The sequence below is a fragment of the Aotus nancymaae genome, unplaced genomic scaffold, assembly GCF_030222135.1.
Source record: "Aotus nancymaae isolate 86718 unplaced genomic scaffold, 86718_ANA_hifiasm-v0.15.2.pri h1tg000010l, whole genome shotgun sequence".
NCBI lineage: Eukaryota > Metazoa > Chordata > Mammalia > Primates > Aotidae > Aotus > Aotus nancymaae.
The window spans coordinates 17852379-17877192 of record NW_026988421.1 but is presented as its reverse complement, the minus strand read 5'-3'; the positions used below and the strand labels follow the sequence as shown (position 1 = coordinate 17877192).

The window sequence follows — 24814 nt, the reverse complement described above, 5'->3', positions numbered from 1 at the left end:
TTCATTTCTTTGTACAATTTTGGCATGCCAAGGCAGGCACCCTGAAGCTAAGGCAGAGCCTGGAGACAGAGCGGGGAGCTCTCCACTCTTTCTCTTCCTTCATCCCAGCTGACTTCGACTGGGATTGAATTCATCAGCTGCCGGGGCGTTGTTTTATTTGCCCTGATGGTAGAGAGGGAGGAAAGGAACATCACGGGGCCAGGCTTGTTTTTGGGAAGGAAGAAAGATTTGATTTACTTCCCCACTTAGTAGCACGATCAGCACCTGCACCTGCCAGACAATCAGAAGCCGCTGTCCCCTAAATGGCTCCACTGCCCACCAGATCCTGACAGCCTCCCACGCGGGAGCCCCCGTGTGTGCCCCTGGCAACTTCTGCCTGGCAGTTCTCTACACTTGCTGGTGTCCCTCTGCCCTGAGGCTCAGAAACCCGGAGGACTGACCACTTCTTGAGGCTCATCTCCAGTTTGCAAAAAGCCCCCGGCAAGCAGAGGAGGGGATTTTTGTACCCGCGACATCTCTTCTCTGCTCCCCAATATACTCCCTTCCACTGATGTCTCCTATAAACGTGGAGCAGGAATACTCAAATCCTCACCTGTTACAAAGCCAGAAATTGATAGAGGTCTTCTATCCAGAACAATTTCCTTTTTTTCTTTCTTTTTTTTTTTTGAGACAGAGTCCAGCTCTGTTGCCCAGGCTGGAGTTCAGTGGCACGACGTCACCTCTGCCTCCGGGGTTCAAGTGATTCTCCTGCCTCAGCCTCCTGAGTAGCTGGGATTACAGGTGCCTGTCACTACGCCCAGCTAATTTTTGTAAGTAGAGACAGGGTTTCACTATGTTGGTCAGGCTGGTCTCGAACTCCTGACCTCATGATCTGCCCACCTCGGCCTCCCAAAGTGCTGGGATTACAGGCGTGAGCCACCGTGCCCGGCCAGAATGATTTCTTATAGTGACCCTGTTGGTAAGACTTTGTTAAACCACGAAGAATTCCAGCCCCACAGGGCAGTACTGTCTGGGGCAGAGCCTGAGAGTTTCTCATTGATTTTCTCCGTGAGCCGGGAGTAACTTCTCTGACGCAGGTTGCTGTGTGGTTAGTAGAAGCTGCTTGGGTTTATCCCGTTTTGCCCAGGAAGAAACAAATGACCATTGGAGGAGGGAGAGCTCAGCATCCCATGTGCCCACTTTATTCTCGGGAGGGCTTTTCACCTGCCCACACCATTGTCTTTGCAAGCTTTACTGCAGTGACAGAGACATCTTTAAATACCAATTCTTGGGGGAACCCTGTGTTCCTTGGCCGGAGCCTGGCTGGAAAGGAGGAGGGGGCAGAGGGCTCTCTTGGGTGTGGCCTGTTGCAGTTGAGCCAAGGAAAGGCTGGTCCATGGGAGACACCCTCTCTGGTCACTGCAGACTTCTTTTCCTCCATCCAGTATCCTCCTGCTTGTAGGTCATGTGCCCAGCAGAGAGGGTCTCTGAAGCCATGTCATTACTGGGATAGCGGTCCTGTCCTGGTTACCGTATTTCTCAGAAAAGGACAATGGGAAACAACTTTTTATTGAATACTATGCTCCTATGCTGAGCCTATAATGGGGTCTCTTACTTTGTGCAGCAGCCATGCAAACATTGTTAGGTTTCTATTCATTTTACAGATTAGAAAGCCGGGATCCAGAGCAGGCAGATGTAAACGTGGGGTCTTTAAAATGCATCTTGTTTTCAAACAAATAAACTTAGTGTATTAAGAGGGCTGGAGAGAGCAGATTAAGGTAACATGTGGGTGGTTAGCATGTCGTTCTGGGTCCCCAATGTGGAGATGGCACAGTGCTGGGTGCCGGGGGAACTGTGGTTACTAAGAGACGCTAAATAATGCATGCCCCTCAGTCCATCACTGACTATTGAGGAAACACATTTTTATTGTCAGTGGTAGTGAAGATTACATGAGCTGCATAAAGCATTTGACCGGTGCCTGCACATAACATAGTAGGTGCTTAATAAAGATCACCTACTCTTAAGAGGTGGGAGGAGGTGAAGTCACCTCTCTGGGGCATGTGGCCCTGTTGTTCTCTGCTGCATTCTTGCTGTCTTTAGACATTGGGAATGCTGGGTTGGACAGTGAGTTGTCTTCTCAGGCCTCTGTGACATGTTGCTTTCATGAAAGGGCCCCTCTAGCCAAAGACTGAGTGTCCTTTGCAGGCTTTCTCCTGAGTCCTTCTTTTGGAGACTGAGTCTTGCTCTGTCACCCAGGCTGGAGTGCAGTGGTGTGATCTTGGCTCACTGCAACCTCTGCCTCCCAGATTCAAGCGATTCTCATGCCTCAGCCTCCTGAGTATTTGGGATTACGGGTGCCCACCACCACACCTGGCTAAGTTGTGTATTTTTGATAGAGATGGGGGTTTCACCCTGTTGAGTAGGCTGGTCTCGAACTCCTGCCCTCCCTTGTCTTCCCAAAAAGTGCTGGGATTATAGGCGTGAGCCACTGCACCCGGCCTTTCTCCTGAGTCCTTTTGTTTGTTGGGGATTCCCTCTGGCTGGGGCAGACTGCTGGGATCTGTTTGTCCAGTGTTCATTTCCTGGTCACCTAGCACCGGCCAGCTGCAGTGCTGGGAGTGGGGAGGAACAGGGCCTGGCTCTGGGAGGTAAATAAGAGAGCCAGGAAATGAAGAAAGTTATTGTGGGTGTGATGGTGGAAACCCAAGCAGCATCCAGAGGGGGTGCAAGAAGGAGGGACAAATTTTGGGAGGGTCCTGGGCCAGTGGGACCCAGCGTAAGAAATTGCACCTGTCCTGGCAGATGGAGACGGTAGAAGTGATGAGTGCTAGAGTATCCTCATTGTCCTCTCTGCCAGCAAGCACTTTGTGGAAGTCTTCATAGGCCAGAATGTCGTGTGCCTTGGCTTGAGAGGTGAAAGAAACACGTGGTGACAGAGCAGGAGTCTCTTAACCCTGGCTTGGTTGGGGCTGCCTTTCTGGTGGCGTCTAGGGTCAGGTAGGGGTTAACAGTCGCTCCTGCTTGCCTGATTGTGACACAGTAATAAAGGCAATGACACCACACTAGGTCTCAGGAATGTGTCCTCATTAGAAAGGCTCACTCGTGATTGTGGGGGCCTGTGAGTCCCTCTGAGTGTAGCAGCGAGAAGCAGAGGACCCTTTGGTCCCAGACCTTCACCTCACCGACATAATTGAACCATTGGGTTTCTGCAGCGAAATTCAAATGTCACCAATCTTCGGTCGCCCCTTTCATCTCCTGAGTCCTATGTAAGTTACAGCTCTCTGATAGTTAACTGAAAAATAAACTGAAAATATGTTTTCAAATTTTACTTTTGATTTAAAATCACGTTTAAAGTAGAGGGGAAAAAAGTAGTTTGTAATCCTCTTGGAGAACAGCATTGTCAAAGGCGGTTAATTTTTCTTTTGCTTTTTAAAATTGGTAAATAGACGAGTGTTTTGGATATATTGATTTTTCAGGTGTGCAGGCGGTCACATGAGCAGCTGACCTTTTTTTTTTTTTCATGTGGACTTCAGCCAGTCTTGACACCTGCCCCTTAACGAAAAGTAAACCATCGCCTTGTTTGACAGTTTAAGTGCAGCGATCTGGATGCAGGCAGGTTTACGTTATGTTAAAGGCCTGACAACCCAGAACCCCCCTGTTGGTTTCTTTGTTGTAACCTTTGAGCTGGTGGCCTGCTGAAATGTCACCTTTGCCCTTCTTTAAAAGCAGGAATAATAGGTGGTGAGTGGGTGGATGCCTCTTAAAATACTGGAAAGTGCTGTGGCCCGAGGGGAAGCTTTTTAGAAGTGAGTGTGTGTGTTGTGTTGTTTTAATTAATGAATCTTCTGGGCCTGAAGATAATGAGGTCAGTGAGGGCAGCGATGCTGCCTCGCAGCTCACCTTAGGGTCCTTGTTGTCCAGAACGTGCCTGGCCTGCTGGAGGGGCCTGGGAATATTTCTTTGATTGACGTCGGGTAGGAAGACAGAGGTGGCAGCCTCCATGCTGATGGGAGGCAGCTGGGAAGCAGGTCGTGGGCACCGTCTCAGGAGCTGCAGAGCCGCCTCCCCCTCCCTTCACCCTGTGTGTCTGGATTCTTCCAGCTGTGTGGTCCTTCTTCCTGCCTGGAAATGAGCATCCCGCAGAACCCGGCTCCCGTTCACACCCTCCTTCTCACCCCCTACTCTCCCTCTCCCTTCCCTCCAGGGCTGGAGGACCCGGTGGGCTTTACCTGATGGAGCGTGCTTTGCTGACATGGTGCAAAAAGCCAATTCCCAGTTGCAAAGAGACAGCTGGGTGCAGAGGCAGGGTGCATTCCTGTAATAATAATAAGTTGTGTTTTTACAATACTTTACAGTCTGAGTACTTTTCAAATACTTGACCTCATTTAGTTCTCACCACAGCCCTCTGAAGGGATATTACTATTACCTTCGTTTTATAGAGGCATTAACCAGGGCTTGTTTTGGGAGGTGGAGGGGGTGCGAGGGGGACAGAGGGGAGGGAACCAGTGTTGAATGAATTCTGAGGCTCTGCCAAAGCTGCCAGCTAGCTAGCTGCTGTTTAATGGACTCTTTACATGTACAGTATGAGGGAGGTGGGATGAGGGGAGATTATTTCACAATAACTGAAGGTCAGAGAGACTCTCTCTGCTCATTGTCACACAGCAAGTTGAGAGCCAGCTGGGATTTGTCACCCAGGTCACCTGACTGTTAAGCCCTATGATCGTTCTCCTCTGTCTCCAGTACCCAGCATAATGCCTGGCAAAGTGCTGGCATCAATAAATATTTGTCGAATGTTAAATGAGGCTTAAAGAGACCATTCACACTTGGCACGGGGGCACAGTGAGACAAACAGGCTTCCTGCCCTTATAACCTTCACTTCCAAATCCCATGACCTTGGGCGGGTTGCCTGAGCTCTTTTCCAGCTCAGTTTCCTGAAAACTCATCCGGAAAATGGGTAAAATATCAGAGTGCATTCTGTACGGTAAGACGGCAAACATTAGATGACCCTACTACTTCTTACGGTTTTCTTTTTCCCACCACACACCTTCCCATCTTACGTCCACCCCCTAGAAAATCAGTTTCCGATAACATGCTGCATTGTTGGAGAACAGCAACAGAAGTCACTTCCTGACATGATTGCCCAAATCGGCAAACGAGGCAGTTACCAACTTTAGAGTAAGAATAGCAATGGTGGTAAGAGCTGGCACTTCTTGAGCGCTTACCATATGCTGGGTGGACTACTCTAAGCGGCTACCTACAACTGTGATTTGGAAACAACTCTGAAAGTGCTGTTACCTCCCATTTTATAGAAGAGGAAACTGAGGCTCAGAGAGGTTGATTAACCCACTCAGGGTCTCTCAGGAAGTAGTTGGTGGTCTGGGATTCAAACACCAGAACTGGTCTGACTTCCCAGTCTTTTCTTTTTGAGACTAAGTCTGCTCTGGCTGGAGTGCAGCGGCGCAATCTTGGCTCACTGCAACCTCAGCTCCCGGGTTCAAGCAATTTTTTTTGCCTCAGCCTCCCGAGTTGCTGGGATTACAGGCATGTGCCACCATGCCTGGCTAAACTTTGTATTTTTAGTAGAGATGAGGTTTTACCATGTTGGGCAGGCTGGTTTCGAACTCCTGACCTCGTGATCTGCCTGCCTCGGCCTCCCAAAGTGCTGGGCCTTGAGTGTGGTTTAAAAAGTGGGAAGTCAGGCTGGGCGTGATGGCTCACGCCTGTAATCCCAGCACTTTGGGGAGGCCGAATTGGGCGGATCACAAGGTCAGGAAATTGAGACCATCCTGGCTAATATGGTGAAACTCCATCTCTACTAAAAATACAAAAATTAGCTGGGTGTGGTGGCACACACATGTAGTCCCAGCTACTGGAGAGGCTGAGGCAGGAGAATTGCTTGAACCCAGGAGGCGGAGGTTGCAGTGAGCTGAGATTGCACCACTGCACTCTAGACTGGGCGACAAAGCGAGACTCCGTCTCAAAAAACAAACAAACAAACAAACAAAAACAACCAAAAAAACCTCCACCACACTGAAACCTCAACTCTCCACATGTGTACGTTCTGGGCATTTTCCTATCCCCCTTGGCTTATTGACAGCCTGGACTTTTGCCTTCCCCATTCTCCGAGAACATGGCCAGTGCAGGAGGAGGAAATCCACACTGGTCTTTGGACTGGACCAGAGGCTGGCGATGGTCCTGAAACAGGGTGCCAAGTGGCTGACCCTTGTTTTGAAGCCTTGCAGTGGTAAGCCCGGGGCACCAGGAGTTCTTTTCTTTTTGATTTTGTGCACATTGCAAAACCTCTTTGGGATGATGATTTCATGTGGTTTCTTGCTAGCACTTGGTCAGCTGCTGCCGGGTTTCCCCCAAATGCATCGGGACCCCCGGTTCTGTGGGATGACTGCCTCCACATGCCTGATGGTGCTCTGTGTGTCTGCTGTGGGCAGAGTGTGATTGTAAGAATCAGAATTCTGCTGGGCTTGCAAACATTTAAAAAAATCTCTTTAAGTTTGAGAATGGGGTGGAAGGGAGAGATGCAGTGACTTAGAACACCCGACCTGTAGCTGAGCTTCTGTGTGCCTGGGAGGAGCCCGTGTGGAGAAACAGGAAAATTCCACTTCACCAGAAAGCTGGGGAAATGAGTGAATAAGGTGTGGGGGTAGGGGTGTGAGGCTGGTTAATTAGGAAGGCTTTTGGTCGTTCTGCTTTACTTAGCCTGAAGTGTTCATTTCCCTCTCAAGCAATGGTTAACACACACATCTGCGGATTTACTTTTTAGATGATTTCAAATCTTGCAGTATCTCAAGGGATTGTATCCTGATGATACTGATTATATTAATAACAAGATAATAGCTTATAATATAATAGCTAGCAATTACCAAGCACTTACCATATACCAGGCACAATGCCAGGCATTTGATCCTTACATGAACTCTGAGAGATGACTGTTTGTGTGCCCATTTTACAGATGAGGGAAGCTGTGTTCAGAGAGGTGAGATCATTCGCCCGTGCTCACCCACTTTGAGATGGTCTGCTTTTATATCCTCTTAGCCCAGCTCTTTTGGATGTCAGCACTTGGCATGGATTAGGCACTAGATAAATGGTTTGTTGAATGAATGAAATGATGGAACTTGGATTTGAACCCAGGTCTGAGCTGGCTTTGCATCTTCACAGTAGTAGGTTCAATTAATGGACTGGGGGGAGCTCAGTAGTCCAAAGGAAAAGGAGCAAGGAGACGTTGTGGGGCTGAGAAGAGGGCCCCTGGGGTGTTTCCTGGGCACATTGGCATTAAAGGCATAGTGTGAACTGTCATTCAAGATGACGTGCTGGATTTGCGTTTTTTTCTCTCCACTTGTGCTGCGTGCGATTGCCTTTGTGCCCCTGTGTCTGCAAAGTGAGTTGGGCTGAACTCGGGAAGACCTTTTGGTTGGGATGACTGTGGATTCACCTGCACCTGAGCAGGGACTGAGTTTCACGTGCCATTTTTACTGCAGTGAGACCTCATTAAGTTGGCTTCCTCTCATTTAGGCAGCTGGAGTTTAATTCTCAAGGCAAAGCCACTTTTCAAGGGACATGAAGAAAGGTAGAGGGATATATTCAAAATGCCTGAATGAACTGTTTCTTACTTGTTCATTGGTGTGTAGACAGCAATGGCAGGTCACTCTCAGCTGGTCTGTTAATAAGGTATCCAACCTGGGTTGTCTCTCTGTTGACTTACTGCATTTACTTACAAGTCACTTGCGGCCAGGTGCTGTGGCTCATGCCTATAATTCTAGCACTCTGGGATGGCGAGGTGGGCGGATCACCTGAGGTCAGGAGTTGGAGGTCAGCTTGGCTAATGTAGTCTCAACTAAAAATACAAAAATTAATCAGGCATGGTGGCATGCACCTGTAGTCCTAGCTACTCAGGAGAATGAGGAAGGAGAATTGCTTGAACCCAGGAGGCAGAGGTTGCAGTGAGCCAAGATCATGCTACTGCATGCCATCCAGCTTGGGTGACAGCGAGATTCTCAAAACAAATAAAAAGTCACTTGTTTCTCTTTTTTCTCCCTGCAATGAGATTGCTTGCTTATGGACATAAACCCTGTAAGCTTCCGTCTCATACATCATGGGGCTGAGTTTGCAGTAGGTAGACTGCTATTCACCGACTCTCATACATCCTATGAAGGAGTGCAGGTTATATAACCCTTATCCAAAATGCTTGGGACTGAAACTGTTTTGGATTTTTTCAGATTTTGGAATATTTGCATATATATAATGAGATATCCTGGGGACAGGACCCAAATCGAATGAGGAAATTCATTTGTGTTTCATATAAACCTTTTTTTTTTTTTTTTTGAGACAGAGTTTCACTCTCATTGCGCAGGCTGGAATGCGGTGGCGTGATCTTGGCTCACTGCAGCCTCCACCTACCAGGTTCAAACGATTCTTCTGCCTCAGCCTCCTGAATAGCTGAGATTACAGGGGTCCGCCACCATGCACAGCTAATTTTTGTGTTTTTAGTAGAGATGAGGTTTCCCATGTTAGCCAGGCTGGCCTCAAACTCCTGACCTCAAGTGATCCACCTGCCTTGACCTCCCAAAGTGCTGGGATTACAGATGTCAGCCACTGCATCCGGCCTTATATAAACCTCAGGTAATTTTATGCAATATTTTAAATAATTTTGTGCATGAATCAGAGTTTTGACTGTGAACACTCACTTGAGTTCAGGTGTAGAATTTTGTACTTGGAACATCAAGTTTCAGATTTGGAAGCTTTAAAAAAAGTGAGATAGGGTCTCGCTCTGTTGCCCAGGCTGGAGTACAGTGGCACGATCATGGCTCGCTGCAGCTGGAGTGCAGTGGCACTATCTTGGCTCACTGAAACCTCCACCTTCCAGGTTCAAGTGATTTTCCTGCCTCAGTATCTCTAGTAGTTGGGATTACAGGCATGTGCCACCACGCCTGGCTAATTTTTGTACTTTTAATAGAGACGGATTTCTCCATGTTGGCCAGGCTGGTCTTGAACTCCTGACCTCAGGTGACCCAACCGCCTTGGCTTCCAAAAGTGCTGGAATTACAGGCATGAGCCACTGCACCTAGCCTTAGTTTTTAACCATGCTGTTTTTTCTAGAACCTTCTGTCAGCCAACTCCACAATAGTGGATCAGGTGGTAACCTGTTTCCGGGGAGTTAGGTCCAGCTATGGTAAGACAGGGCCCAGGAGCTGGATCAGATGGGTAAAGAGACATTACTTAGTTCTTCCCCTCTGCTACCAAGCCATTTCTTGGGATCAAGCTCTCTTTGGTCTGTGTCATTCCACCTCCATCAAGTTCAGCTTCCTTTCCGCATCTTTCCACTGCTGTTGAAAACTTGAGACCTGAAATCCCATCTCCTAAATCCCTGGGAGCTCTAGAAGTGGAGATGGCCAGGTTCTGTGGTCAGGGCTGGTTGGGATTACAAATAAACCAAAGCCTGGGAAACTTCCGTGCTATTAGTAGTGCGGAGCTTTTGGGGAGGGAATACCCAAACTCGACGCTGTTGGAATTGATTTTGCCTGTCCAGATGACATCCTAATGAGCTAAGTGGTTAGCTTCGGATCATTATTGCTCCTTCCCAAGCCAAGTTCTTTTAAAGACTAAAACCACAAAAGCAGAGAACAAGTTGGGTTGGAGAGGCCTGGTGGCCTGGTCGGGAGAAGGGAGAATGGTCGCTCTGGCCTTAAAAATGAGAAAATAAAGGGGATTCTTGCTTTGGAATGAGTTAGGTGTGTTGACTAATTCAACCGGTTTTTCTTTTTCCTTTCGGAAGTGGAATTCGATTTGGTGTCTGGATTTTGATGGGGGTGTTTCTATTTCTTCAGCACCTTTTGGTTCTTGGAGAAAGTTGCATTTCTAGTTCCTCAACTGCTTATTTCTTTTTGGTTTTTGAAGCAGGAATTTGATTTGGTGTCTGGATTTTGATAGGGGTATTTATGTTTCATCAGTGTCTTTAGGTTCTTTCAGAGTTTTTCTCCTTGTCTGTCATGTGTCGGAGAGGGTGCCTGTCAACCATCCTCTCTCTCCAGGGAGAAAGTCTTGCTTAAAACAGCCCTAAGATCCTTATCTCCCCAAATCACCCACTTTGATGGTAATATCCATTGTTCACGTCTCTACTTCTTGGCATATTCTGGTCAGTCTATGTATACAATTAAAAAAAGAAAATGGCCCTCTGTGTCCCAAGTGCTGGGAATATCCCAGTGTTTCACAGGAGACTTTGGAAGTGGACAGAACTGTATTTCCTTCCCCAAATGAGGTTATTGTGCTCGAAATATCTCCTGAGTTTATTAAAGGAAACCACGTGCTTTGGGTAAGAGAGGCAGTTTCTACAGCCTTGCAACCCTGCTATCTTGCCTCCTCTTTTCCACCCTCCTTCCTCCCTCTCCTTTTCTCTCCCCCCTTCACCCTATTCAACCCACTCCCTACATGTCATGCCATCCCCAGGGGGTAGCCCCGCAGCCCTGTTTCTTTGGGATGGTCTGTTCCTGCCATCCGTCCAGTGGAACGGGAGGAAGGAATTTGGGGTGTGGACTTCCTTGAATGACTAGGATTAGACCCGTCGAGTCTGTAGTCAGACGAGAAGTGTGTGGGCAAAGGGAACTATTGTGTGAGGCTTCTCCGGACAGAAAGCCTGCTTCATCTTTTACTGTGCCTAATGGACAATTGAGACATTCAGCTTATGTCTGAAAGGAAAGTGGGCCGGGATGGTCTAGCAGACCTCCCAGATGAAGGCTTGTAGGAGAAGCAAATAGAGACAAGGATTACCAACAGGGGGAACAACTGGGGCAGAGTCCTGGGAGAGAATGTTTATTTCCTTGCTCTCTAGGAGGGATTTGGAAAGAGCCATAATCCTGGGTTAGGAGTAATTTGTTACAGCAAGATGATACTTGAGTGACAGGCTGCTTCTGGCTGAGGCAGCAAGACTTGCGTGCAGGGGGGTCGTGGGGCCTCCAGAAGGTCAGCCTCCCATAAATCTTCACCCTGGCTTTGGGGTTTGTTCTTCCCCAAGCAAAATTAACCAGAGGTGCTGCTGACCTCTGGGCTTCCTGGGTGTAGCGTTACGAAGCGTCTCCACATGCTTGTCACAGCTAAAATTTGACAGTAAAAATTTGGACAGGGAGACCCTGCCCGAGCCACTAACCTCTTTCCAATGTGACAAGGGGAAAAAAAAACACAGCTCACAGTTTCAGTTGAAGTTGGAGGACATGGAGCCCAGACTGTCTCGTGTTTGCTGTCCATGTAGACTCGCTAAAGCAAGTTAATTCACTGCTCTTTGACCGCCAAGTCTTTCGTTGTCTTTTGTTGTGGAATCGGGGGAAGAAATACAGAATGGGGAGGAGAACCTAATTAGAAAAACCAACCCTGGAGTGCTCCCAGCCATGGAGAAAGAAAGGGATTTTTGGAATTTGTGATTTTGATATCTGCTGCAATTGATGATTCATGCGTTTAAAATAACCCTTCCAGGTCACCAGGACCCTGTTACTTGCTGGCTTTGTACCTCTCAAAGGTCATTTGTTGGCTTCATCTCTCACAGTTTCCATGGTAGACCTGAAGTTTCTGCTGTTAAATCCCCTGTGTAGTGAGAAGAAGAAATAGCAACTCTTAGCTGCCTTGGACCTTCTGTAATTCTTTGTCTTCATTCACATGGTTTATCCTTCAAGGTTGAATAAATGAAGTGGGAGCTAGTCAAGGGGCTTTAGGTAAGTGATTTCATGCCCCCCCGCTCCTTTTTTTAAGGTAGAGGAACTGAGGTCACAGGGTAGTGGAGAATGGGCTATAAAGATTGAGGTTTCTGGCCAGGCACGGTGGCTCACGCCTGTAATCCCAGCACTTTGGGAGGCTGAGGTGGGTGGATCACGAGGTCAAGAGATCGAGACCATCTTGGCCACCATGGTGAAACCCTGTCTCTACTAAAAATACAAAAATTAACTGAGTGTGGTGGCGCGCGCCTGTAGTCTCAGCTACTTGGGAGGCTGAGGCAGTAGAATTGCTTCAACCTGGGAGGCGGAGGTTGCAGTAAGCAGAGATCGTGCCACTGCACTCTGGCCTAGCGACAGAGCAAGACTCTGTCTCAAAAAAAAAAAAAAAAAAAAAAAGAAAGAAAAAGAAAAAAGATCCAGGTTTCTGAACTGCCTGTGGTTTTGTTGACTCAGCTGCTCTTCTGTTGTTTCTTAGCCGCATGCCTGGAAACAGTTATCACCTTTCCAGTCCTCTCTCCCATGTTTCTTCATCAGCACCATTAACCCAAGGTAGACTGTCCTCTCCTCTTTCACGAGGTCCTGGAGTTCCTATGCCTTTGTAAGCATCCCTCTGCGAGATCCAACACCAACCGAAATCACATTTGGAAAAATTGCTTGTTTCCCAATCAGCTTTGGGGGATATGATTTTGTATAGAATGGGTTCAAAGGTTTTCTGTTCGTTCTTTTATGATGGAGTGTGTGTGTATGTGACTCTGTCTTCTTTCCATCCGTCTTTTCTGTTTTTTGTTTTTTGTTTTTTGAGACAGTTTCACTCTTGTGGGCCAGGCCAGAGTGCAGTGGCATGATCTCGGCTCACTGCAACCTCCAGCTCCCAGGTTCAAGCAATTCTCCTGCTTTAGCCTCCCAAGTAGCTGGGATTACAGGCATGCACCACCACACCCAGCTAATTTTTGTATTTTTAGTAGAGACGGGGTATCATCACGTTGGTCAGGCTGGTCTCAAACTCCTGACCTCTGGTGATCCACCTGCCTCGGCTTCCCAAAGTGCTGGGATTACAGGTATGAGCCACCGCACCCGGCCCCCCCACCCCCTTCTATCTCTTAAATGAATGTGCTCACCATCAAAGATGGTGCCTAATCTTTGTTTTCAATTCATCTTAAATTGACATATAATTCACGTCATAAAACGTGCCCATTTAAAGTGTACACTTCAGTGGTTTTTAGTATATTTATAAGATTGTACAAACATTAACACTATCTCTTTTAAGGATATTTTTATCACCCCCAGAAGAAACCCTGTAACCCTAACAGCCACTCTTTACCCACCTTCCTCTCTGCTCCTGGCAATCACTAATTTACTTTCTGACTCTATGGATTTGCCTATTTGGGTTATTTCATATAAAAAGGATTATACACTCTGAGACCTTCTTGGTCTGTCTTTAAGTTAGCATATTTTCGAGGGATATCCATGTTGTGGCATGTGCCAATACTTCATTCATTTTTACTACTGAATAATATTCCATTTTATGGCTGTACCACATTTTAGTTATCCAGCTAAAGTTGAGACTTGGGGGATTCTTATCCCAGAACATACCAGATTCAGCTCCCAGTGACGCCCACATTCATTCCTGGGCTGCTCCGTGTCTCCCAGCTATTCTCCTGGTCTCCCGTGGCCTTTGCCTACTTCGGCAAGCCGTAGAGACATGGGTAGTAACTGAAACATTCCAATTAACTGGATTGTACTTGGCCTTTTTATAAGAAGCGGTAATTAAAAAACGTGGTGACCGCAAGGTTGGCATTAAAATGAAAGATTGTAAATACTTTTCTGCCTAAAGGTAGATGGCCTCTGGCCTGCCTCTTAATGGGAGGTTCCTCCAGCAGCTTGCAAGCATTCATTATTTGTTAGTCATCAGCTTAGCGGCCATGGGGCATGAGCTTGTCTTGCTGTGTCTAGAGGCTGAAGACTTGGAGCGACATGGGAGGGCCAGGGCTGCTCCTTTTGAATTCTTCCAGTGGCTTCATGTCCTTTAACCTCCTGGCTTAGGGACTTGTGTGCTGGTGGTGGAGCTGACATCAGCTTGGAATCCATAGCCCGATGGTTGGGACTCAGCCTTGGGGTTGCCTGAAGACATGTCTGGGCTGCTTTTGGTCACTTTTGGAGCAAGAGTATCTCAGAGGCCAGAGTCCAATCAGCCCCCTGTCTTGGGACTGCGCCATTGCAGGGTCCTTGCCCTCCCCTGGAGATTTCACTCTCTCCTGCCTGGGCACCCATTGTCCTTTCTACCAGTAAGCTCAGTAGAGTGTAGGCAAAAGAGTTCTGGCCTGGAAATACCAAAGTCCTGCGTTCTGGTTTCAGTCCCTCATAACTGTGTATGACTAAGTCACTTGATTTTCTCTGCCTCACTTTCTTCTGTTTTAAGATGGATTTGGAGATTATTGGCTTTGACCACCTAAAAAGGATGTAGTGACAATCAATTTAGAGTTTTAAAAGAGCCTTTGAGGAAGTAAATGGAATCCTCATATGACTACCTGCTGATTATTGACACTGCCCTAGCACCGATAGTTGATGCTCATGACTGATCATCAGAATTGCTTGGCAAGTTGGAAAAAATATATACAGACCCTGGGCCACAACCAAGTTTCACTGAACAGATCTGGAGTGTGTCAAGAAAAAAGTCCCTTATACAAGCCAGCCGGAAAGGTTTGGGTACTCTGCAACCATTCCATCAGCATTAATTAAATCATTCTTATAGTGTCTCTACTTACCTTCATGTTTTCTTTTCCTTTTTTTTTTGAGACCGAGTCTGGCTCAGTCGCCCAGGCTGGGGTACAGTGGTGCAGTCTTAGCTGCAACCTCCACCTCCCCAGTTCAAGCAATTCTCTTGCCTCAGTCTCCTGAGTAGCTGGGATTACCGGTGCCCACCACCATGCCCAGCTAATTTATATATTTTTTGTAGAGACATGTTATCACTGTATTGGCCAGGCTGGTCTCAAACTACTGACCTCAAGTGATCTGCCCACCTTGGCCTCCCAAAGTGCTGGGATTACAGGCGTGAACCACTGTGTCTGGCCCTACTTACCTTCTTTATGTTAATTCCTGCACCATTGATTAGCTTATTGTCCCATTGACTGTGTCTTTAGATGACTTCTGTGGGCCTCAGAATAGTCCATATGTGACACAGAGAATATGCTTAATAGTAAATGCTGCAGGAATCCATGCACTGGAATAGAAAAAGATTTTTAGGTCATGTTCTCGATTTCTTGGTATAGACTTAGAACTGGAGTGGAGAAGAGGTTGCCCAGTGAAGAAATGAAGTGACATGCCAGGTAGGTGGCAGAGCTGGGCTGGAAAATAGGTTTCCAGCCTCTTCCCCTTCTACTGTGCTTTTCCTGGGGGCACAGACTCATAATTTGAAGAGTGACTTTTGCGGGAGGGTAGAAGGAAGGCCTGGACCTCAGCTTGTGGGGCCCATTGGGTGTGAGAGGAGGTGAAATTCCATACGAATTGTGTATCTGTGAGCTGCTGTGCCACAGGCTCCCTGCAGAACCGCGAGCCTGGCAAATGCAGAAGCAGTTTAGGGACAGGGCTGTTGAAGGGTTGGCGGGGTAAAGAAAACAGTGAATCCCAAGTTTCGTTAATTGGATTTTTTGGTTAGTTACTTGTTTCGCTTCATTGTCTTCGTCACACCAGTGGCTTCCTTAGCTCTGCTAGAAAAATTTCCTTGGAAAACAATTCAGTGTTTGCCCGTAGACTTGGGAGGGAGAGATGCTAGATGCTAGAAAGTCTAACAACTTTGGGGACACTGAGATGTTCCCTTCGCCGTGTACTTTGAGACACCGATCCTGGTTGACAGTTGATAAGAAAACCGGGAAAGAGAAGGGATTTGTAAAGTAAGTTAGGATGAGCGAAAACACAGCCGGTGTGCTGGAGTTTGGCTGCCACCCGCCCTGTCACCTCAGGCAGCCTGGGTCCTGCTCTGTTGGCCCTGGTTTCCTCCTTGCTAACAGGTTACTTCCACCTTTCTGCTCATTTATTTTGCAGGGTCATTGTGGATGCCGTTTTGAACTCTAAAATACCCTCTAAATATGAAGTGATGTACTAGCAGTGCTCTTTATGATTAAAAATATGATTTTAATCATTATGATTAAAAAGATTTATGAGAAAAAGGTTGACTATAAGGATTTCACGGAAAATCTTACGTAAACCCACTGATAGAGACAGAAGATAAGGCTATTGCACTGTTCACACAGATGCCTTGATACCTTACCTCTCTTTCCCTGTATTCCTTTTATGTGAGAAATGAGATAGATTTAAGGGAAAAACTTCTGAGTTCCGACTGTGTTGGTTTTTTTTACCCCCCAAGTCAACCTTAAGATCTTACTTAAATGTCTTCCTTTCCCTTCCCTCCTTTTCCCTCCCCGCAACTTTTTTTCTTTTTCCTTTTTTTTTTTTTTGAGAAAGGGCCTTGCTCTGTTGCTCAGGCTGGAGAGTACAGTGGCACCGTCTTGGCTCATTGCAGCCTCCACCTCCTGGACTCAAGTAATCCTCCCACCTCAGCCTCCCAAGTAGCTGGGACTATAGGCACACACCACCATGTCCAGCTAATTTTTTTTTTTTTTTTGGTACAGATGGGCTCTTGCTATGTTACCTAGGCTGGTCTTGAACTCCTGGGCTCAAGCAGTCTTCCTGCCTCAGCCTTCCAAACTGCTGGGATTACTGACATGAGCCAGCAGGCCTGGCTTGAAATTTTTCTATGGCTTTATTCTTTCTCCAAGTACAGAGTCTATCTACCCAACCTTCCGAGATCTTTGGTTTTCTTTTCTTAGGTAACTATGGTACATATTTATTTATGCTAAACAACAGAAATCACACATTTCTGAGTTTCTTTCTCTATACAATCATGCTTTATAGGCAAGTAGAACCTCTGTTTTAGGCTCTTAGATCTTTTTCAAAAGCTGCAATTCCTGGAGTATATTTTTACCTAGAACAAAGAAACCTAATCTCCTACACCTTAGGCATCTGCAGAAAAACTGGTTAAACAGACTTTGTAATGATGCCCCTTAAAATTCTGAAGGGAATTCTGAAATAGTTTCACACAGTTTCCATGTTAGGTAATGTTTGATCGATGCTAAATTCTGGAAAACTTTGGTACCTGTATGATTCAGAGGGTAGGGCAGAATATTAATCACAACTTCTTATATTTTAACCATTCTGGGTAAACTGGGATTCCCTGACGCCCAGGCAGAGTTACTTGTTTATAGAAGATGAGCTGAATTTTCCGTCTTCCATTTCTGAGAAACGAAGTGGGTTTAGAAAGAGACAATCAGGCCTGTTCTTTAACAGACGTGTGTGTGTCTATTAGGTGTGTGTCACAATATGAGTTCCTGAAGAAATAAGTGTCTGCTGTTGGGTTGGATACTTGTACTTCCTATTTTCTTACTTTGCACATTTTTCTGATATTTCCCTTTTTATGGTGAGTGGCTTCTGGTCATCTTTTCTTTTGTAAAGTGGAATGATATGAGAGTTGTAATCGTGGTGCAGTCTTTCTTGTTGCATATTTGTAGGGGGTCAGAATGAACGGCCTGTGGCAACGCTGCACTGGGAGGTTAGGAGCAGCCACCTTGATGCGGGGGAGGCTTAGTGACTTCGGACATGATGGGCCGTGCCTGGCTGTCTCCTTGGCTTTGGATGCATAAGCAGAGTATTGACTTCGTATTTTATAAAAACCAGGAGTACAACTTTGGCACTAGAGGATTAGGAAGATTTAACAGTGGAAAGCCATCATGAGGATAGTATCCAATTAATTCGGTTTCTTGGCCAGACCCGGTAGCTCCCACCTATAATCCCAGCACTTCGGGAGGCTGAGGCGGGAGGATCGTCTGAGGTCAGGAATTTGAGACCAGCCTGACCAACATGGTGAAACTCTATCTGTACCAAAAATACAAAAATTAGCCAGGTGTGGTGGCACGTGCCTGTAATCCCAGCTACTCAGAAGGCTGAGGCAGGAGAATCACTTGAACCTAGGAGGCGGAGGTTGCAGTGAGCTGAAATCGTGTCACTGCACTCCAGCCTGGGCAACAGAGTGAGACTCTGTCTCAAAAATAAAAAGAAATAATAATAATTAGTTTCTTTTCTTTTTTTCCCTTCCTCCCTCCCTTCCTTGTCTCCTTTCCCTCCTTTCCTCTTTCTCTCATTCTTTCCTTCTTTTTTTTTGAGACAGGGTCTCGCGCTGAACGTTTTCCAGTCAGAACTGCTCAGGGATTTTTAAAACTTCCATTTTGGAAAGGAGGGTTTAGTTATTTTGGTGAGATTGTGGTCTCGTGGTTAGACCTTGTGACGGAGGCCTCAGCTAAAGGGTTCAATTTTTTTTCCAAGCTTTTCCCTCCCAACTTGAGTCAATCCGAAACGTTGCTTTTGGGCCACCAGACATGCTTTCCTACTTGCCTGCGTGTGGCTGTTGGGACTGAAGGCCCGGCGAGGAAAGACACCCTATCTGACATGAGGAGGTCTCTACACGTTTATTCCCTAACCAGACATGACAAACTATGGCCCATAGACCAAATTTGGCCTGCCACCTGTTTTTGTCTGGTCAGTGAGATAAGAATGACTTTTATTATCATTATTACTAATATTTTTTTATCCTGGGTCTCATTTTGTTACCCAGGCTGGAGTGCAGTGGTACAATCATGGCTCACTGCAGCCTCAAACTCCTGGGCTCAAGCAATTCTCCTGCTGCAGCCTCCTGAGTAGCTGGGACCTACAGGCCTGTGCTGCAGGCATGTACTATCATGCCCAGCTAACCTTTTTTATTTTTGTAGAGTCTTGCTGTTGTTGCCCAGGCTGGTCTGGAACTCCTGGCCTCAAGCAATCCTCTGGCCTTGGCCTTCCAAAGTGTTGGGACTATAGGCCTAAGCCACCGCACCCAGCACTTTTATTTTTAAATGGTTGATAAACATCAAGAGTGGAATAATATTTTCTGACTCAGGAAAATGATGTGAAATTCACATTTCAGTATCTATAAATAAGGTTTTATTGGAGCACAGCCATGATACAAGACATATACTCATTGCCTGTGGCTGCTTTCCAATTACAATGGCTGAGTCGAGTAGTTATGACAGAGATCGTATGGGCCTCAGAGCTTAAGATACTTGCTGTTTGCTGCTTTATAGAAAAAGTTTGCCAGTCCTGCCCTGAACAAATAAAGGGATAAATTCCACTTGCCTGTCCATCTGTGGAGCAGAGTCATTGAAAGGAAATACTGGAAGCCACAATGGTGTTTTATCAAGGATGTGAGGTTTCCTGGCAACTTTGTTGCCATATCATCATCATCATCATCATCATCATCACCATCCATCATCATTATCATTTGTCCTTTAAGTTTTTATGCTTGTTTAGAAAATAAATTTATACAGAGCCCTCAGTAGCAACTGTAAGGAGGCAGGTTCTCAGGGCAGCCCATCCTCGACATTCTTGCTGCTGATGGTAGATTCTCAAAAATGAAGTCACCTCCATGGGATCAGGTTCCATCAGTCTGGCTTGAATAGATGCTGACTTCTGCTAAAACTATTTCCCAAAGGAACCTCTCCTCATTTGTCTTTTCTCCCTGTTTTCGTTGAGGGACGTGGAAGAGGAGAAAAAAAATTAGAGATGCTTGCCTTTTTCTTTTTGCTGGCAATTTAACACTCTTTTCAACTGCTTTGATTCCATTGGTGTTGTATGTATTTCAAGATTTGCTCACAGGTCCAAAGCTTAACTTAAGCTCCCTGAGACATATCACAAAATACGATTTGGGGAAAAACCCTAATGGGCCATGATCAGAACGTTGTTATTCAACAAAGGATGAAATACTTAAGCCAAGATGGCCTTCTTTCTTTCTTTTTTTTTTTTAAATGAAAGTTGAGCAGACTCCCTTCCAACAGTTTTCAATGTAGGAATTCCCATAGCCCTATTTGATTGCAGTTTGTTGAAAAGTTGAATGTTTTTGTAGGCAATTCATAATTTCCACGTTGAACAGCCTAAGAGGAAAAGAGCTGGAGCCCACTGTTGTTTTATAGTGGGATGGGGGGAACTTTTTTTTCCTCTTCCCCAAAAGGATATAAAACCAAGTCAAATGGTTGGGAAAACGTGACACAGGGTTCCAGCCCTTCTGTAAATCTGAGATGCCCCCTCCTTCAGGTCTTCCTTTAGGACCCAACAGAATAGAATTTCCTGCTGCTTAATGTCTCCAGGAAGGAAAAGATTTTCCTCTAGGCTGTAATAGCACCTAATTTCCTTTTTCTTCCCTTTATTTATTTATTTTCCTTATTAATAAGGACCAATTGTAGAAGATGAAGGAACCTGGGAAACCCATCACTTTTGGAGAAGGTTAATAGCTTCCTTTAGAAAATCCTGACATAATGCTTATTTCCCCAAAAGGCACTTCATCAGCCTGAATGCCAGTTAAGATTCAAGGAACGGGCTTGGATTTTTGTGTGTACCCAGCGGTTCTGTGGCATCAAGTTGCACTGGGAAGGAGAGTTTGGGGCTGTCGCTGCGGAGTCCCTGCAAGTCAGCAGGACTGGGGCCGTCTTCCTGCACCATCTGGATTTGGTTAGCTCTCTCTGGGCAGTGGGGCCGAGTCTCATTTCCTCCAACAGTAATGTTATATAGGCAGTGATCCTGGGCTGCCCTAACATAATTGAAAACTATGTGTATTGTAGGCTTGGAGCGCTGAAATGTAGGCTCATAAAAATATGTGGTGCAGGTAGCCTATGGAGATTGGATGTGGCATACAATGAAGCTTTTATGTAAAGTAAGAATGATAAGTCTCCATGTTAATACTGCATTATGGGCAGGACAGTTCATGGGTGGGTCCTCAGGGCAGGTCTGTTACCTTAAACAAAGCCTAAGTTTCCCAATTCTTCGGAGCTGGTATTTGGATGTAATCAAATCTGTTTTGCAGGTGGCCAAAGATGGGAAACTTGTCCACCAATCTAGCTCTCCCCACTGGGGGAGAGCATGGGGTGTAGATGGGTGTCGACTCCACTTGGCAGTTTTGTTCACGGGTTTTTATGAGATGGAGAGGTGAGGGTTGGTGGGTGTCCATTTTGGTTGGCCTCAAGGAAATGACTCTATTGAGTGGTTTTGACCAATGCAGCTCATATTGTTATGTGGTAAGTGAGAATGGGAAGAAGTCAGGGCGAGACAGGGCAGCCTAGATTCCCAGAGCCCTCTGGCTTGGGTTACAGATGGAGACTCTGGAAATACTTACTTTAGCGTTTTTCAACTTGAGATGATACTGCTCCCAAAGAAGGTATTTGGAAGTGGTGTGATGGTAAGGATGACCCAGGGCATTCCTGTTGGTATTTACTGTCTGGGGGCTTGGAGTCCTAGAAGTCTTTCAGTGTTTGGGGCAGACTCCCTACCTAAGACCCTGTCACAGACAGGACCACTCCCTCGTATCCAGATGAAAAACCAGAGATCACCGAAGCAAGGGGATTTGATACAGAGCCTTGTGGCGAGTTACAGACACGACCAGACTAGTAACCAGGTTGCTCACCAGGGAAGGCCTCTAGGTGAAAGCTCTGAATTTGTAGCAGACGTACCCACCTTGTCTAGATGCTTGACGTCATGGGAAAATCGACTGTGCACTTCAGCAGGTAGTTCTTGGGCAGTGCTCTTCCAGCTTTAGGTATAACCAAATTTGGTTTTAATTTGCTGAGCAGTCGTATCTTTGAGGAACTCGTAGGCTGGCTTGTGGATGGCTTTCGCACTTCCGTCTCTTGTGGGATTTGTCCAGACCCTTCTTTCTGTATTGCCCTTTCCTGTATTTTTTCTTTCTGTTGAAATCATTCTGACCAAGACGCAACTCTGCAGCCTTCCACAGTCCCTTGTCCCAGAAATTCTGTCACCTTTCTTGGCATTTCCTGAGTCCCTGAGTCTCTGTCACAGTGTCATCATCTTTGGTCTTGATGTACCTGTGTCTGTAAGGCTCCTCATGCTGGCATAAGTTCCTTGAGAGCAGACATCTTTGTATCTCCTAATGCTTGTCACAAGCCTGTACACAAAGCGAGTAGTACTCAGTGTTCCTTGAGTAAAGTTTTGTATAGAATTAATATTAAAACCAGCCATTTATTTTGCTTGGGAGGTCTCTGAAATGACCAAGGTGTCTCCTTATACCCACTCCGAGCATTCATTCACTGATGGATTAGTGAAGTGGCCTTGGGAAACATAAAGGTTGTCTCGATGTGCTTCTAAGCCTTGTGTCTAAGTTCTGTTTGGTTTCCTGAGTGAGACTGTCGTAATGTTATCAACAGAAGTTAAATGCCTAAGAGTTTCTTATACATGGGCTGAGTCCCGCCGTGACTGGACAGGCCCCTCACCTCATTTTACCTTGTCTGCAAAATGAGAAGTTGAGTCAACTGATTGTTCAAATCTCACTGAAAGCTAAAGGATCGCTTTTGACAGAAGTAGCTCCCTTGGGCCATGTATTCATTTTCTAGCTTGGAGGAAGGTGAGGACAGACAGAATTGACTTACACCTTTATTTTTATCTGTATGGTTAACATATGCATGCTAAAGAATTCCTCTGGTCTTTTGAGATGGGTGTATACATTGTGTCTGGCACTGTGCATCCTTTACCAAGAAGTAATATTTGTTGAGTAAACTGTTGGATCATATGAGGAACTGCATGCTCGCCTTACTCAAATAGCTTTTGCTACCTAAAGGAAAGCTGCTCATATGTACTTGACTTCCTTTAAGGTGAAGGATGATGGCATTTGAAAAACGGAGGTTGAGAAGGAGCAGATTTGGAATTGATGGTTTGCCAGGACACTTCCGGCTTGAGATTTGTGTTTTACTTTCTTTCTTTCTTTGGAATAGCTCTATATTCTTTTCTCTCCCTCCCTACCTCTCCCACTTCCCTCTACCCCCACCAAATTAAGATAGTGGTAATGAAATCATTTTTTCTGATTCTACCCTATAGTTTGAATGCAAAGACCAAAAACACAGTTGCTAGTAACATTCATGTTCTGTATGTGTACCTATTAAACTTGAACTCTAAGGAAGAACTTGTTGGTATTGCATGCTTTTTTTTTTAATGGTTATTTGCATGCTTGTAAGTTTTTCAGTTTCTGACCCATGCTGCAATTATTTTTTCGGCTAGTTGTTTTGCATTGACTTTCTGAATTCATTGTTTTCCATTTCACTTTTGTTTCCTCCCGCCAGTATCTCCAAATGAAATGGCCACTGCTTGATGTCCAGGCAGGGAGCCTCCAGAGCAGACAAGCCCTCAAGGATGCCCGCTCCCCATCGCCGGCACACATCGTCGTAAGTAACCTCCCGAGATGATGGCTTCCTTTATTGGTGAGGGCGGCGGTGAGAAAGAAAATGCTTTTTTGATGATAACAGGTTTGTCATCTTTTTTCTTTCTTTAAACAAATTTTCTTTGGAAATATTTTTGGATATAGTTTGTAAGGTATTCATTTTCTGCTATTGGACCTTAATGATTGTAACCTACCTGGAAATTTTACAAACTTTTCCTCCACTCCTTTCCATGTATTTGGTTAGAATCTAGCCTCGTGGGCTCTAGTTCATAGGACACGATCACCATGGTCTGGAAGAGACTGGAAGTGATGTCAGAGCAGTTATAAAAATACATTCAGGGGAGGTGAGGTGAAGAAGAGGGAATTAAAAAACTCAAAAGGGGAGTCCTGGATTTGAAACTTGCCTGTTATCCCCTCCCCCAATTTATCTTAATATTTGTTGGTAAATTTCTACACTAACATTAGAAAAATTTAATCTGGGCTGGCTGATTGTAGACCTAGAGTAGAAATGAACTTAGAAAGGCTAAAATGGAATTTAATCTACACATCCACGGCTTTGAAGGTATGTGAGTTTGAGATAGAAAGCATTTGTTTTTAGTAGTGAGACTACAAGTGTGTGTCTACATATATATTTTTAATGTATTTTCTTAGGGTTTTGTAGGCTCTAAGGGTGGAATTTATAAATTAACCTTGAGAAGATAGCTCAGCCTTATTTGAAGATTCCCTTCTACATATTTATAACATGAGCTGGACTTCCTACTTTTGAAATAATTAATGGAAGACATTTTTATAATGAATCCATGACAGTTAGAATTATGCAAAGCATGAATCAATCATGTATTTTTCATTTAAGTATTACAAAATGTTATTCATAAATACATTTTGCCTCTATATTGTAATTTCTAAAAATTGTAAAACAATTTTCTTAAGTAGAAAAATCTTAAGATGCATTCTATCATTTTGGGCTAACTGCCTCCTTATTTTGGAGCTTGCTGTAATTGAGCATGTTATTTAATGAGTTATACCTCTGTCATATGTGTGTGCATATATCACAGAATAACTTATTTCTGTAAAACTACATTTTGAGTCATCATTTGTGACCATGTCTTCTCTTCTCTGGTATAAATGAGGCACGCAGAAAGAAGGTTGACATTTGCTAGAAGCTTCCCCTTTCCTCCAACTCCACAATAAAATGGATGCTCATAATTACGTCTGCTCCTATCAGGTCAAGATTTCAGGGCTGGAAGTAACCTTAGATCATATAGGCCCAACCTGCCCTCAGAAAAGGAAACTGAGGCCCAGAGATGCCTTAAGTGAATTGCCCAATGTCACACGCTGCGTCAGCGGACAGAGCAATGCCTGGATCCGGTTCTCTGCTCCCTTTCTAGAGCCTTGTTGTGTATTCTCTCCTATGGGAGGTGAAATTAACTTGCTGTGCCTGGTTCTGTAAATTGGGTCATGGTCAGAGACAGTTCATAAGTGTAAAGGAGTTGCTGGTTAGGGGTTCTGATGCAGGTTTCTCTAAAAGTGAATGCCCCGTTTAAAAAAAAAATCTTAACAAACATACAGATTTTTAAAGAAGTGTGACAGTTCTAGACACCTAGAGAGTAAAGTGAAGAAGACTGTTTAACTTTTCCTGCCTCCCTGAATTTCCCAGCTTGGGTTTAGGCTTTGAAATGTATTTTGCTGCTTTTGGCAATGGTTTATGGGAATTTCCCACATTTATTTCTTAGCTACAGAGAAAGGACCTTATCTTTAAAATCTCTTCGTTGTTTTCTCTCTCTGAGTGAGGAGAGAAGATGTGAATCATGGCAGTGGT

At 45.4% G+C, this 24814-nt stretch overlaps 1 protein-coding gene across 31 annotated transcripts in view; it reads left to right on the top strand.

Moving 5' to 3' along the window:
• TCF7L2 (transcription factor 7 like 2) overlaps positions 1-24814 on the top strand; it is a 213183-nt gene that overhangs the window by 64737 nt on the left and 123632 nt on the right. For all 31 annotated transcript variants that reach the window (XM_064373871.1, XM_064373857.1, XM_064373870.1 and 28 more), the window contains one exon: positions 22898-22999. In XM_064373871.1, coding sequence (XP_064229941.1) covers positions 22898-22999 — 102 coding nt within the window. The remainder of the gene's footprint in view (positions 1-22897; positions 23000-24814) is intronic.